We start from the raw sequence: 15,902 nt of genomic DNA on the forward strand, positions 1-15,902 counted from the left end.
TCAGGAAGACCCCCTGGGAGAAGAAATGGCAGCCCACTCCAGTATTCTTGCCTGTGTAGATAGTACCATGGACAGAAGAGCCTGGTGGTCTACAGTCCACGGTATTGCAAAGAATCAGACACGACTGAGGAACTGAGCACGTGTGCACATAGTCATGGCCTAGCCATTAAGTTAGTCTAGGAACTCTCCCCAGGGTGTCTGGGTAATGGCTTCAATGCATTGATTATAGGCTGATTAGTTCCCATATTCATAAGGTGACAACACAGACGATTTATATCCCTCAGTTGCTCACTACAGAACAATGTGTGGAAAAACAGAATACTTATTTTATAGCATGACTGTTATAAAGAGTCACAGTCCAAGCTAAAAGGATTAGTTATTTTCTAATTACCAAAAATAGTGTAATAGCTGTACAGGTATTTCTGACATTCTTAATTTCTATATGATTACCATACATACAGGAAAAAAAAACTGAATAAAGGCTTTTAAAATACTTGTTAAATAGTTTTAGCAGTGATATAAATACATTTTACATCTGGTCTTCATCTGAAAGTAATTTGTAATTGAGAAGTTAGAGTTTACATGCACAAAATATTAAACAGTTCAAAATGTCACAGGCATTATTAATAAGTCATGCAAAAAAAATGGTATAAAAATTGCATTGACTGTAGAAGGACCAGTTCCGGTAGACAGTAATGATTGGGGAAGGCTTCTTTTAGGGCCTAAACAGATATAAGCACACTATGTAGGATTAAAAAAAGAAAAAAAAATCAACTCTAGTTTTTTTTTGTGAAAATAAGATTTAAAACAATAAAAAATACCTTTATGTTTTTTATTATCCAATAAAGCAAATATGGACATAATTTTATTTTAAAAATTATAATCTCCTTTGAATTTTATATTATTTAAATTGAAAAATGAAAATCGTATTTTTTTTCCAGATTTTTTAATAGTCTTTAAAAAAATCACAGGAAGAAATTGAACTTTTCTGATTCAGTCAAACTTTTCCTTACAGTGTCACCAGAAACTTTATGCCTTTCTTTTTAAATTCTGGGGCCATTGAAATTAACACAGAGGTATTACATCTGCTCCTACACTGTGTGGCCACTTCCCTTCTGATAAGGACCTGTCTTCTTGACTAAATTGGGATCTAAAAATCTAATCTTACAGCTTGAGCATGTACTATTTCTTCTAGTTTTTAGGATATGTGAGACAGTACACACCCATTTTCTAATCAGAAGACTAAAACTTAAGACACATAGAAAATTATTTGTCCAAATTTATAACATTAATAAAAAGCAGAATTTAAAAATAAACTACCTTCTGTTGTCCCATTCATCTATAGAGGATGAAAGATTTATTTTGCCTTTTCGGTTGACATTTTTTCTTTCAATAAAACAACAGAAGCTATTTATATTTGGAATTCAGGATCTCAGGGCTTCTGATCAATGAAAAACAATTTAAATTAAAACAAATTGCATAGAATTAGAGACTTCCTAGTAAACAGAACTTGCCATAATGATATGTATTCCATTTGGAAGAGAATGCTTTGTTTTGTTCCCTGATTGCTTTCCTGTATCTATGACAGCTCCATTCTAGAAGAAGAATGAATGGGATTCAACAAATTGTTTTCTTTTTCTAGTCCCTTTGAAAAATAAACTTAGAGTAGAAGATGAAGACCAGTTCATTTACTTCCTGTGTTGTACAGATACTCTGAGGAAGAAAATGTTCCATAATTACCAAGTTATATGATATTTTTATTTACCCGTTTTCTATGTGCTAAATATATAATAGAATTTTATAGTGTTAAGCTAATTTATCATTAAAATTATATTTCCTCTTTTCCCCTCCTTCCTACATAACCTGCTCAGGAATTCATTCAGTCATTTTTTCCATTTAGTCATGTGTTATTGGTGAGTCCATGTTTCTCAACAGCTACCATGCAAATCATGTTGGATACAGAGAGGAATAGGGATTGTACTTCATTTAACGAACTTCACAGTCTAAGAGAGACTTGTTAAAAGGAAAAAAGAGGGGGAGAAGTCCATAAGACAGCATGATAAATATAATTCCCAGAACATCTGAGAAATTGGGAGAAGGTCTCTTAGTTGTATGGAGAGGAGTGAGTGGTAAGAGTTCCACAAAGAAGTGGCACATACAGAAATCCTGAAGTTGCATGAACCATTAAAAGAACTATGTCCTCTGCAACACAAAAAACATATACTGAAAAGGCGGTAGATAAAGTTGGAAAAGTAGACCCATGTCTATGCTGCTAAGTCGCTTCAGTCGTGTCCGACTCTGTGCGACCCCATAGAAGGCAGCCCACCAGGCTCTGCCGTCCCTGGGATTCCCCAGGCAAGAACACTGGAGTGGGTTGCCATTGCCTTCTCCATTGTGTGAAAGTGAAAAGTGAAAGTGACTCGTAGCTACCCCATGGACTGTAGCCTACCAGGCTCCTCCATCCATGGGATTTTCTAGGCAAGAGTACTGGAGTGGCTTGCCATTGCCTTCTCCGAGACCGATGTCTATATATAATGTTTAACTATTATCTTGTCAATAAAAGTAGCCAAGAAGTGTAAATAACACTAGTGGCAGAGCGAAAAATGTAACAGAGGAACTGAAGATTTGAGAGAGTCAGAGAAATTGGGAGGCTGTTGTAATTGGATGACAGATGATTAGGCTTGAATTAAAACAATGTTTAAGTAATAAAGAAGCAGATTAAAAATAAATAAAATTGACAAGATTAGTGCTTAATATAGGATGATCTTAAAGTCAGATTTCAACATATTGAAGAGTGAATAAAGCTGAATGGGTCAGTGAGGGTTATCTTCTGCTATAGAACATTCACATCCTACCCCTAGGATGAATATGAATATGGCTTTCCTGGTTGCTCAGGAAAGCCTTAAATTCTGTCACCTCTCAATTTTTCAAAGCTTCCCATGGTCTCTTTTTATTTATTCGGTTTTGTACTATTTTATTTCCTGAATTTCTTAATTCTAATCTTGATAGTCCTTGGGATATATATATATATATATATATTTTTTTTTTTTTTAAGGTTTTCCTGCTGGCTCAGACAGTAAAGAGTCTGCCTGCAATGTAAGAGACCTGGGTTTGATCCCTGGGTCAGGAAGGTCCGCTGGAGAAGGGAATGGCAACCCACTCCACTACTTTTGCCTGAAGAATCCCATGGACAGAGGAGCCTGACAGGCTCCAGTCCCTGAGATCATAAAGAGTCAGACATTACTGAGTGACTAACAGTTTCATAGATTTTAAAAATACAATTTGGAAAAACTCTTGTGTATTAATGATTCATCAGATTATACAAAGATGAAGGGAATTATACTGACTTGAAAAATAGATTTTGAGATTTTTACCCAAAATGCAGAAAGAGAAAGAAATGAAAAATGAAAGTGATATTAAGAGGTGTGGATGTAGAATAAGAAAGTTTAATTTGTAAATCATCAGAATTGAAAAAGGAAAATAAATACAGAGTAGGTGAAATGAAATATTTTAAAAGATAATGTTTGTGAATTTTTAAAAGCTAATTGAAAATAAAAATATAGTAATATGAAAATCACAGTGTACCCCAAGTAGGATAAATAAAAAGAAACCCAGGCTAGACACATGGTACTGAAACTGGGCAAAGCCAAAAATAAAGAGGTAAAAGCACCCAGAAAGAAGGAACTGATCATTTAGAAAAATGGGAAAGTAGAATGATAGCAACAAAGAAAGCTAGAAGATAAGGACATAATACTTTCAATGTTTGAAGAAAAAAGTCTCAATAATTGTATACACAACAAAAATATTTTCAAAAACTATTAGGGGGTGTGATGGTGCAGTAATTTTGTGACATTTTAAGTTAACTCCAGTGCCAACCTTTGCTTCCCAGTTCAAAGGAAACAATTAAAAAAGCACACATTATAAGCCACTCTGCCAGAGGGAAATAGACATCATTAGCAAAGAATTTTAATCACTTACTTTTGATCTGTCTAGTGACTCCCTGGAAGAATAGGTTAAAAGATTCATTTTGCCTAACTTGGAACTGGCCCAGTGTGAAAAGAAAGCTCTTTACTGAGGGCCTTTGTTGAAGGCCTTTATAGGCCAGTATCTTAGGTTGCCATTGCCTGAGGTGATAGAGAACAATTGAGGCCAATGGTAGACAAACCGAAAAGCTTGAGAGGAACAGCAGGGGAGTGAAACATACACTGCTGCTAAGTCGCTTCAGTCATGTGTCCGACTCTGTGCGACCCCATAGATGGCAGCCCACCAGGCTCCCCCGTCCCTGGGATTCTCCAGGCAAGAACACTGGAGTGGGTTGCCATTTCATTCTCCAATGCATGAAAGTGAAAAGTGAAAGTGAAGTCGCTCAGTCATGTCCGACTCTTAGCGACCCCATGGACTGCAGCCCACCAGGCTCCTCCGTCCATGGGATTCTCCAGGCAAGAGTACTGGAGTGGGGTGCCATTGCCTTCTCCAAAATGTACACAGCACTTTGAAAAGCTCGGACATATTTCTGAAATTCTAAAGGGCCCTGCCCATGCTTAGTTTTCATGCTCTAGAAAGAGGAGAAAGTTCCAGACTCTCACCTGTGGATGCTAAGATTCTGTGGCAGAAGGAAGTAAACACAAAGGTAGGGTTGAAACCTGCTTGGTTGAGTGCTCAAGGACTGTCAACACATACACGCAGCTCCTTGAGAAAGTCTGGGAGATTTTTTTAGATTCAGGCATTTAAAGAAATTTTTTTCTAATCATTAACTTCCACTAACGTAATAAAAACAGAGACTTAAATAACCACACATGACGAGGAATACAGCCTTAACAAAATTAGCTTAGAAAAGTCAACTTAAGTTTCCTCAGAGGTTCAGATGTAGGACTGAGAAGAGATACCCCCATCTTTACCTAGCGTTACGTATTTCCTAAGCAGCTGTAGCACAGAGCATGGATTGAGTGAAGGTGCTGCAAGAGGATGCTTAAAATGTGGAATCACGGGATCCAAGTTAGTGAAAAAGGAAATAAATCGAGCAGTGGATGAAGGACTAGGAGAAAACAGAGGGATCACAGAAGTGTTGGAAGTCTTTTTTTTTTTTTTTTTTTTTTTTTCCTGCCTAGAACCAGGGAGAGACAAGTGAAGGGAAGAGAGAAAGGTTAGGATTCTTATCTGTGACTGTGACACAGAGTAGATTATTTGAGCTTAAAAATATAGTATGTGAAGCTGATTATGGCCAATAGAGTAACTTCCTGAAGTGAGATAGAATTGAAGATTCTAAAGGAATCTTAGATGTGGGGATTTTTAGCTCCCCTTTAAAAGAGTCAGATAAGTAGAGGCATGGAAATAAAACATCACACATGCCTCTCAATGGCCCCACCCAAGCAGCTGCCTGTGACCTGCCTGGGCTTAGGGAATGGAAAGCTGGGAAGTGCAAGTTCAGTTCAGTTCGCCATGGGGCTATTTGGAAAAACCCAGGAGAAGCCACCCAAAGAGCTGGTCAGTGAATGGTCACTAAAGATAAGAAATGAGAGTTGTTGACGGGCAGATATGAGATATCCATAGAGAAGAAGAAAAAGTGAAACAGTCTATGAATGATGCTGCCAGAAAGGATCAGAAGGATGTCTACATGGTTCTGGCCAAGGAGATGATTCAGGTCAAGGAAGGCCATGAGCAAGCTCTGTACATCCAAAGTGCACATGAACTCTGTGCTCACGGGGGTAAAGAACCAGCCAGCAGTTGTGTGAGTGGCTGGTTCTCTTGCAGAAGAACACAGAGGTGATGAAGGCCATGCAGCATCTTGTGAAGATCTTGGAAATCCAGGCCACCGTGTGGGAGCTGTCCAAAGAGACGATGAAGGCTGGGATCATAGAAAAGATGTTAGAGGACTCTTTTGAAAGCATGGGCAATCAAGAAGAAATGAAAGAAGCAGCAGCAATAGAATTGACAGAATTCTGTTTGACATCACCACAGGGGCTTTAGGCAAAGCACCTAGTAAGGTGACAGATGTACTCCCGGAGCCTAAATCTCCAGGAGCCATGGCTGCATGAGAAGATGAGGAGGAATAAGAGGCCCTGGAAGCCATTCAGTATTGTCTGGCCCCCAGCAGGGCCCCCAGGCTCTCCTCACAGCCCCATTATTGGGCACACACTCCTTGAAGCCATTTCTGTGTCTTTTGCACTGCCCATCTGGGTGTGGCACTGTGTTGTGGAGAAGGTTCTCTGCTAATCTCTCTTCACCCTCTGAAGAGGCTTTGGGATTCAGTGGGATTGTTCTTGAGAGGTGGTGTAATAAATTCATCATTTTTAGGAGTATAAACAGAAGTGTCATTTTAGGGGATGAAGGCAAAGAAGTCTGTCTTCTTACGATGCACTTCTGAGAATAGTGTTGATTGCCTAAATGTTGAGGATTCTGTGTGTGTGTGTGTGTGTGTGTGTGTGTGTGTGTGTGACATATATATATATATATATATATATATATACTTGGTCTGTAAAAAACTATATAAATGGATCTTAATAAATTTCTGCTTTAAAAAAATACACATACAAACATATCACGCATTAATTGATGTATAACTCCTCAGTGAAGAACTGGGAGGACAGACTTTCAGACAACCAATACAATATTCTCTGGTGTATCTGAGGCATGAATCTCTCCTACCCCATCCTGCTCTACTGCCATGCCTCTTGGCTTTGGTCATCCACTGTTTTGTTCCTAAGAATGGTATAATACCTATTAACCAGCCAGACCCTGAGTCTCTCCCTTCCTGCTGTCTTCTGTTAATCTATTTAAATGTTGTAATCTGCACTAATTCACACATATTAGATTTCTTCCTGGCTTTCTTCAGCCTTCATGCACTAGATAAAGCCATTGAACCAAAGACTACAACCTCTTCTCTTTTGAAGATTATCTATAAAATATAGACCAATTAGGTCATCAAAAGTTAATAGTTGGGAAGTTTAGTCTTTAACTTCTTTTATTTTCCCGGCTTCCTCAGTGATTAAATTTAAGACTATCTGTATGATTGTTTGCCCTCCAACATTATTTACAGAAGTGTTTGAGCCACTTTCCCCCAAGTGTTATTGTTTCTAGTAGATTTCCCCTTACTCTTACGTTCTTTGAATACCTTAAGTTGTTAACATCCATCCTGAAAACTAGACAATATCCCCTTTGGAATGTGCCTGCATTCCTCTTAAGTGAGGCCTCCGTCCTATGGCCAGGAAGTTCCTGCTGTTCCTAGAGTGACAATCAATTTAACCCAAATCTCACCATGGGATAACAAAGTTTACGTCAGAACAGACATAGATTTTTCTAAGATTTTTAGTGAGAAACTATCTTGAACTCACTGCTCCTCAGAATTTATTTCAGGAAGGTTCCATCTTAGAATTAAGGATCTGAGCATATAAGTGAATTTTAGATGTCATTTAGTCCTAGTGTCTATATTAATTAAAGTTAAGAATCCAGTCTAGATTTTCTAACGTACGATTATCCAGGTTTTGGGTAAAACTTTACTTTCATGACACTGAATTCTGTTGTTTTAACCATTTTAAAAGTGTCCAAAATCCTTGTTTTTCTTGTGTTTAATAACTTTATTAAATTAATTGAATCATTTGTTCACAAGACACACTATATTTAAGAGGCATTGCTGAAACAGTTTAATAGCATATTTTGTAATTGTATGATTTAGACTTATCTAAAATTTATGCATAGTTAATATTTACAATACTGAAATTTGATTACTGAAAAAAGTTGAGTTGCACAAAGTTATTAATATTAATTCCAAAGGTATTTTTCTTTTCAGATTGCTATGCCATGCTATGAAGGACCATATAGTTCGTGTTGCAAATGAAGCTGAGTTTATTTTGAACAGACAGAGAGCTGAGGATGTACATAAACATGCAGAGTTTGAGGTAAGGTTTTGGGAGTGAATTAAATTCTGCTTTTCTGTTACAAGTCAGTTGTCACCAATGGTAACCTTACATAAGTTTTTTTTTGTTTTTTTTTTTTTCAAGATGAAAATTTCACTGAAGGCATTTCAGTTGTTTTTAAAAGCTTTAGTAAATGTCAGACAGGGCACTTATTTCTTATTACCTCATTTGCAATATGAAAAGACCACTCTAGCATTATGCTTAACCGCTTGATAGACTGAGGTTGTTCTAACTTATTCTTAAAGGCACATACAGTTTTACAGTGCAATTCCTTTAGTAATTTTTAAGCATAGTTTACACACCATTAGATGTGGGTGTAATAGTGGTTATGTGAAGAAACAGTTTTACTCTTCTGTAATTTATTATTTAATAATGTATTCATCTCTATTTAGAGTGGCCAAAGATCATTTTAGTTCATATTTTATTTTTATAATTTATACTTTATTAACAGATGAAGCAATCCTATTATATATGATGTATATGTAGATCTGTATGTATATATGGAAACATAATAGTTTAAAATCTTCATAAGCACAAATTATCATTTGCATAAAGAACAAACTATCATTTCTATTTTATATTCAAAAATTTAAGGTATTCCAAGTAGTACATAGTACATATTAATAGTTTTTCAAATAAATATTATTCTTATATTTCTAGCATGTCAATTATTATTTGACATATTACCCTGATTCAATAAACTTATTTTCAGAAATATTTAGGTGACCTGGTGTTAGACTTAGGTTGGCCTTGAAAATAATACCTAAGTCCACCAATTTATGCTCCTGATACAACATATGAGCAAGTGTCGTGCAGCTGGAAGCCAGAACCCATATTTCCAGTTTTGAGGTTTTTATCTCAGTAAAGCAGCTCTCTTAGTCATGCAGGTTGATATAGGTCTAGAGATCTCTGATCTACCTCGCTGAAAAGAATAAGGCAGAAATAACTGTTTTGTTATAATAACCATAATATCCACTTCATTTGTCAAATGAGACAGCACACACCTGTCATATGGGATTGTAGCAGTCTTATTTGAAAAAAATATAAATTCTGATAAAAATACATCAACAGTTAAGTGTTTGTCAGAATGAAGTTTTGTATCTTTCCAACCATAAATAACATCAAATCTTTACAAATCAGGTATCATACTCTAATCTGGATGATGAGACAAGATTAAGTTATCTGCTTTGAATAATATGTTGAGGTATAAGATACGACAGAACTCTAGACAAAATAGCAATGTTCAGTTGACTTTCGACCTTGTTTAGTAATAAGGTTTAGAATATTAACTGAATTCCCTGCAGAATCAGTTTTGAGTTGATCATATTTCTACTAAGAAAAGCAAGTTATTTTGTGGGGATATAAGCAGATCAATATTTGACATGTGAAAGCATTTAAGATACATTTTCAAGCCATCAGATTTTAATTACAAGCTCTAACATATATTTAACCAAGATGATATTAAGCTAAGAGTGATGTTTTTCAACCTTTGTACATTATTGTCCCCTCTAAGGAAACTTTTTAAATAGTTGTCACCCTAATCAGCCCCTCCCATGATTTATTATAATTATCACCAATATGCTGTTTATTTGTTTATGTACTGTGTATGCATGCTTTATACATTTAAAGAGTAAGATTGTTTTCACACACCCTTAATACCATTTTCACCATCTTGGTGAAAATGAGAGCTCTCTGATTGAGGACACACAGCTAAAGGAGGTATAGATGCTGTGAAGGGAATGTGAACAACTCAGTGTTTTTAGATTGTGTACACATAAAATACTGATGTAAACCAAATTTTGAGAGTAGTATTATTGTTACTTAATGAACGTGCATTGTTTTTTTTAACCCAGATTTTCTATTTGTTCCTTTTAGGTTAAAGCTATATTAATAAAGTGCATTGATGTGTGTGTATCTGTGTGCATGTGTAGTTTACCAAACATATTCCACTTTTAAATTGTAAGATATTTTATAAAAGCCATAACATTTTATACTAGGACTTTTTGAGGAATTTCTATATCTCCCATATAAGCCTGTAATTAAGAAAAAAAGTATATTTAATTTGAGATGGGTACTTAACAGTTAAGTTTTTTTGGCTAACCACTGTAATTGTTAAGGAAGAAAAATGGAAATTTAATTTTACTCTCCAATGAGCTAATGAAATATTAACCTCATTATGGAGGCAGATCATTGTACTAATTGGTGATTCCCTGTATAAAAAGATAAATTGGAAAATGAATTAATCCTTCTTAGGTTACTGAAGGATTATTACTCTGGAAGACATGACTTTGGTAGTCTGAATCAAGAGATAGTTGAAAGGATTATGCTCATATACCTTCCATGAAGGATTTTTACTCTGTAATAATGAATGTGAACTCATTATATGTATATTTTAGATGTATGAAACTTTTTTATAATTATATGACTCATATTAATACTCAATAATATTAAAATATGCAGTCACTCTATACGTAAATCATTATACAAAAAAGACTTATGATTAAAGAGATGTTTCATCAAATGTTCATGTTTGTATTGAACCTTTTTGATACACAAGATTGCCTATGTTTCTAATACCAATGAACTTGAATACAGATAGCTGAGAGGACAACTGATTATTAGGTAGAGAAGATTAAGAGAGTAGTTATCATTCAATGACACTTTGAATACATTAAATTCCAGAGCTAAGATACTCTGTAGAGAAAATCTTGTTTTAGCCCTTTATTTTATGAATATAAAACTGAATACAGAGAAAAAAGAATTTACATAAAGTGTGAAATTGAATGAAACTCTAAATTCCTAAACTATCTTCTATACCACATTGCCATTTATGACATGGAACACTATTAAATGGCACAGTTTTTATTTATATATAATTATTAGGAACATAACATTTTTAAGTAAGACATTTCATTCCAATCCCAAAGAAAGGCAATGCCAAAGACTGCTCAAACTACCGTGCAATTGCAGTCATCTCACACGCTAGTAAACTAATGCTCAAAATTCTCCAAGCCAGCCTTCAGCAATACATGAACCTTCCAGATGTTCAAGCTGGTTTTAGAAAAGGCAGAGGAACCAGAGATCAAATTGCCAACATCCGCTAGATCATGGAAAAAGGAAGAGAGTTCCAGAAAAACACCTACTTCTGTTTTATTGACCATGCCAAAGCCTTTGACTGTGTGGATCACAATAAACTGTGGAAAATTCTGAAAGAGATGGGAATCCCAGACTACCTGACCTGCCTCTTGAGAAACCTGTATGCAGGTCAGGAAGCAACAGTTAGAACTGAACATGGAACAACAGACTGGTTCCAAATAGGAAAAGGAGTACGTCGAGGCTGTATATTGTCACCCTGCTTATTTAACTTCTATGCAGAGTACATCATGAGAAACCCTGGGGTGGAAGAAGCACAAGCTGGAATCAAGATTGCCAGGAGAAATATCAATAACCTCAGATATGCAGAGGACACCACCCTTATGGCAGAAAGTGAAGAGGAACTAAAGAGCCTCTTGATGAAAGTGAAATAGGGGTGAAAAAGTTGGCTTAAAGCTCAACATTCAGAAAACAAAGATCATGGCATCCGGTCCCATCACTTTATGGAAAATAGATAGGGGAACAGTAGAAACAGTGTCAGACTTTATTTTTCTGGGCTCCAAAATCACTGCAGATGGTGACTGTAGCCATGAAATTAAAAGACGCTTACTCCTTGGAAGGAAAGTTATGACCAATCTAGACAGCATATTAAAAAGCAGAGACATTACTTTGTCAACAAAGGTCCATCTAGTCAAGGCTATGGTTTTTCCATTGGCCATGTATGGATGTGAGAGTTGGACTATAAAGAAAGCTGAGTGCCAAAGAATTGATGCTTTGAACTGTGGTGTTGGAAAAGACTCTTGAGAGTCTCTTAGATTGCAAGGAGATCCAACCAGTCCATCCTAAAGGAGATCAGTTCTGGGTGTTCATTGGAAGGACTGATTTTGAAGCTGAAACTCCAATACTTTGGCCATCTGATGTGAAGAGCTGACTCATTTGAAAAGACCCTGATGCTGGGAAAGATTGAGGGCAGAAGGAGAATGGGACAACATAGGATAAGATAGTTGGATGGCATCACTGACTCAATGGACATGGGTTTGGGTGGACTCCGGGTGTTAGTGATGGACAGGGAGGCCTGGCTTGCTGCAGTTCATGGATTCGCAAAGAGTTGTACACAACTGAGCAGCTGAACTGAGCTGATACTATATAGGGCTTCCGTGGTGGCTCAGATGGTAAAAAAAAAATATCTTCCTGCAATTCAGGAGACCTGGGTTCAACCCCTGGGTCACGAAGATCCCCTGGAGGAGGGAATGGCTACCCACTCCAGTAATCTTGCTTGGAGAATTCCATGGATAAAAGAACCTGACAGGCTACAGTCCATGGTGTGGCAAAGAGTTGGACATGACTGAACAACGAACACTTAAATACTAAATAGGGGCTTCCCTGGTAGCTCAGCGGTAAAGAATTCCCCTGCCAATGCAGGATACCTGGGTTCAATCCCTCGGTCAGGACTATCTCCTGGAAAAGGAAATGGCAAACCACTCCAGTGTTCTTGCTGGGAAATCCCATCTATAGAGCAGCCTGGCAGGCTACCATCCATGGGGTCACAAAAAGTCAGACACTACGTAGCAACGAAACAGCAACAACAACATTGTATTGGTAAAATAATAAGTAGATTTACATTTTTGATAAACTATTTTGTTTCTAAAATGCTCACTTTTAGAATATGTTAAAATCAGAATTTCAGGATTGGAAAGTAGATTAAAAGTCATAAATTATCTGATAATATTACTTAATGGGCTTTCCTTGTGACTCAGATGGTAAAGAATCTGCCTACAATGCGGGAGACCCAGATTATTAACATTCAAATTGCTTTCCATATACTTTATGTATAAACACATAGGAAGAACACAGTTTTACCAGTTTGAAAAGTGACCATATGTATATGCATATATATATACACATACATATATACTAGAATAACTTTCAAAATATTATATTATCTTGAGTTTTAAAAATTGAATTGATAATGATTACCCTTTAATTCAAGGCTAGATACCATTTCTTTCCTATATAGATAGAGGTGTATTATCATGCACTGTTGGTATTTCTTTTAGTCACAGTGTGCCCAATATGCTGCTGATAGAAGAGAGGAAGAGAAGATGTGTGACCATCTCATAAGTGCCGCAAAGCATCGGGACCACGTGACTGCAAATCAGTTGAAACAGAAAATCTTGAACATTCTCACAAATAAGCATGGTGCATGGGGAGCAGTTTCTCATAGGTGAGTTGTAAAAAAAAATACTAGAAGTAAATAGTAACCCATAGGTTAATTTTAAAAGTTATAAATAAAAAATAACTATAAACTTAAAAATTACTCATAGACTATTATTTTAAAGTATTATAAATTGCTTAATCTTTTTCCTGAAATCTTTTTAATGACTCTTTAGAATGGCTTTAAAAGAAAATCTAAACTTTTACAAGTAATCTAATGGAAGTTATTTCTAATTTATAATTATGTATGACAATACATAATTTGTTTAGACAAGTATTTTAGACTGTCATTTCTCATATATAGCAAGGGTGTAGAAATGGTTTGTTTTTAATCTTTTAGAGTCAACTCTTCAGATTATTAGATTTATATCATTCTTAATTTTTCTTACATAAAAGTAATAATAATATAAGCATGTATTATGGAGAAGTAATACATTGTTTAAAAATATTTTATTTCACATTTCTCTATTCATTTTTTCTTAGGAAAGGTTTTCATCTCAAATTAGGCTATTTTTGAGACAATAATAAAAAGTGTTTTTCTACTAAAATTTTGTGGGCATAAAATTGTTTTGTTTTCTTCTGCACAATGTTTTCTAGAAAAATAGTAGTGAGTCAGGTCACTATATTTAGATTGCTAAGGTCCTTCATTTGTATATATTAGTATTGTCTTATTGAATGTTTTTATCCAGTCTCTGTCTGGCAGAATTTAGGAGTTGGTTAACTGTGGAAAGGACACTAAGAAAAATTCTGGTAGAAGTGATTCTGTTAGCTAGAGAGAACATCTGGAATATGACCAGGATAGTAGTTGATCAACTGTCCTTGGATCTCAAGTATAAGATAGATTTAAGAAAACTTTATTATTTGAATTTAAAGTAATATTATAACATAAACATCTTTAAAAATAGCTAACTCTAGATATTTGTTTCTTATAATAATAACAATACCACCACATCTAACATTAATTAAATATTTATTGTTTACCAGGCACTATACTAAGAATGTTAAATGAGATTTTTTTTTAACATTCAGAAAATCTCTATTAAGGTTGATACTGAATTTTTTTTTTCATATTACAATAAAGAAATTTGAAGATTTCAGAGTTTAAGTGAAACCTGTGTAGTATCACACAGTTTTACAAGTAGAAGCAGACTGTATCAGTCAGGGTTCACCAGACAAACAGAAAAGATCCAACAGAATATGTATAAGATACAGATATAGATGTAGGTATGGATATGAATATAGATATATAGATACCAATTTATTTTAAAGAATTGGCTCACATGCTTATGGGACCTGGCAAATCTGAAATCTGTAGGCTGGGCTGGCAGTCTGGAAGCCCAGACAGGATTTCTGTCTTGCAGCAGAATTCCTTCTTCTCCAGGAAACCTAGGTCTTTTCTCTTAAGACCTTCAACTGATTAGATGAGTCCCACCCACATTACTGGGCATAATATCCTTTACTTATAGTCAACTGATTATACATGTTATCACACCTACAAAATACCTTCACAGCAACATCTAGACTAGTATTTGATGAAACAGCTGAGCACCAAAGCCTGGCCTGCCCTCACATAATTAAATTATAGTCTGGTAGAAGGGGCTGATAGTAAACAAATAATTACAGAAATAAAACATTAATAACAAAATTCAGCAAATGTTAGGAAAGAAAAATATAGGGTACTCTGAAAGAAAGAGTGTAACAGAGAATCTTTATTTTAGATTAGAGATTTCAGGGAAGACTTTTTCTTTTTTTTTTTTTTTCCTTTTTTTCAAATTTTATTTTATTTTTTAACTTTACAATATTGTATTGGTTTTGCCATGCATCAACATGAATCCGCCACAGGTACACACATGTTCCCCATCCTGAACCCCCCTCCCTCTTCCCTCCCCATATGATTATCTCAATAGATGCAAAGACTTTTTCAAAGAAGGTCAGTTTAGGCCAAGTTTTGAGGGATGAGAAGGGAATCATCAGCAAAGTGTGGAATATAGAACATTAGGAGACAAACATTACAAAGACTCAGACTATAGAGATAATAAAGATAATAAAATGAACAGAAAGGGGAGTTTTATGTCTGCAGCTCAGTGAGCGGTGGGGGTGGTGTCTTGAGATGAGGCTGGAGAGGAACATATGAGCCTGATGATTTAAAGTCCTGTAGATCACAAGGATTTGTGACTTTATCCTAAGTGGCATGAAAAACAGTGAAGGGTTTTGAGCAGAAGGGTAACATGATCTGATTTATGTTTAAAAAGATTAGTCTGGCTGCTTTATGAAGACATATACTAGAAGAAATAGGAAAATATGGTCAACCTGTTATAGCTGAGGTCACATGTCACCCTTTCTATAGAGTTTCCTGGGTTCTCTATCTTTTGTAAACCTGATTCCTCATAGTTTGTGGTAATTATCTGTATTGCAACTATCTATGGTATATCACTTAATGTTTTATAACAACGTAGATGTGCCTGTCTCTTCCAATAGCCTTGTAGTTTCCTCAGTGGAGAGGTTGAATACCACTTATAGATATATTCTTGTTATTAAATATATGTTAAATCTGAAGGAATTTCATCTCTATAATGTTCTACTTCCTGTTTTATATAAAATGTTTAGTTTTAACATACAATTCCTTTTAACTTTATCTTTTGACTCAATTATGCTGCTCGCTGGCTCTAACATATTTTAACT

At 35.5% G+C, this 15,902-nt stretch overlaps 1 protein-coding gene and 1 pseudogene across 9 annotated transcripts in view; both read left to right on the plus strand.

The window, feature by feature from the left end:
* The window catches only part of NBEA (neurobeachin), a 656,478-nt gene that overhangs the window by 326,275 nt on the left and 314,301 nt on the right, over nt 1-15,902 (plus strand). For all 9 annotated transcript variants that reach the window (XM_025263201.3, XM_044927359.2, XM_025263205.3 and 6 more), the window contains 2 exons: nt 7,787-7,895; nt 13,064-13,230. In XM_025263201.3, coding sequence (XP_025118986.2) covers nt 7,787-7,895; nt 13,064-13,230 — 276 coding nt within the window. The remainder of the gene's footprint in view (nt 1-7,786; nt 7,896-13,063; nt 13,231-15,902) is intronic.
* LOC112578534 lies at nt 4,372-6,143 on the plus strand (annotated as a pseudogene).

This window comes from Bubalus bubalis, chromosome 13 (assembly GCF_019923935.1).
Source record: "Bubalus bubalis isolate 160015118507 breed Murrah chromosome 13, NDDB_SH_1, whole genome shotgun sequence".
NCBI classification, from domain to species: Eukaryota; Metazoa; Chordata; class Mammalia; order Artiodactyla; family Bovidae; genus Bubalus; species Bubalus bubalis.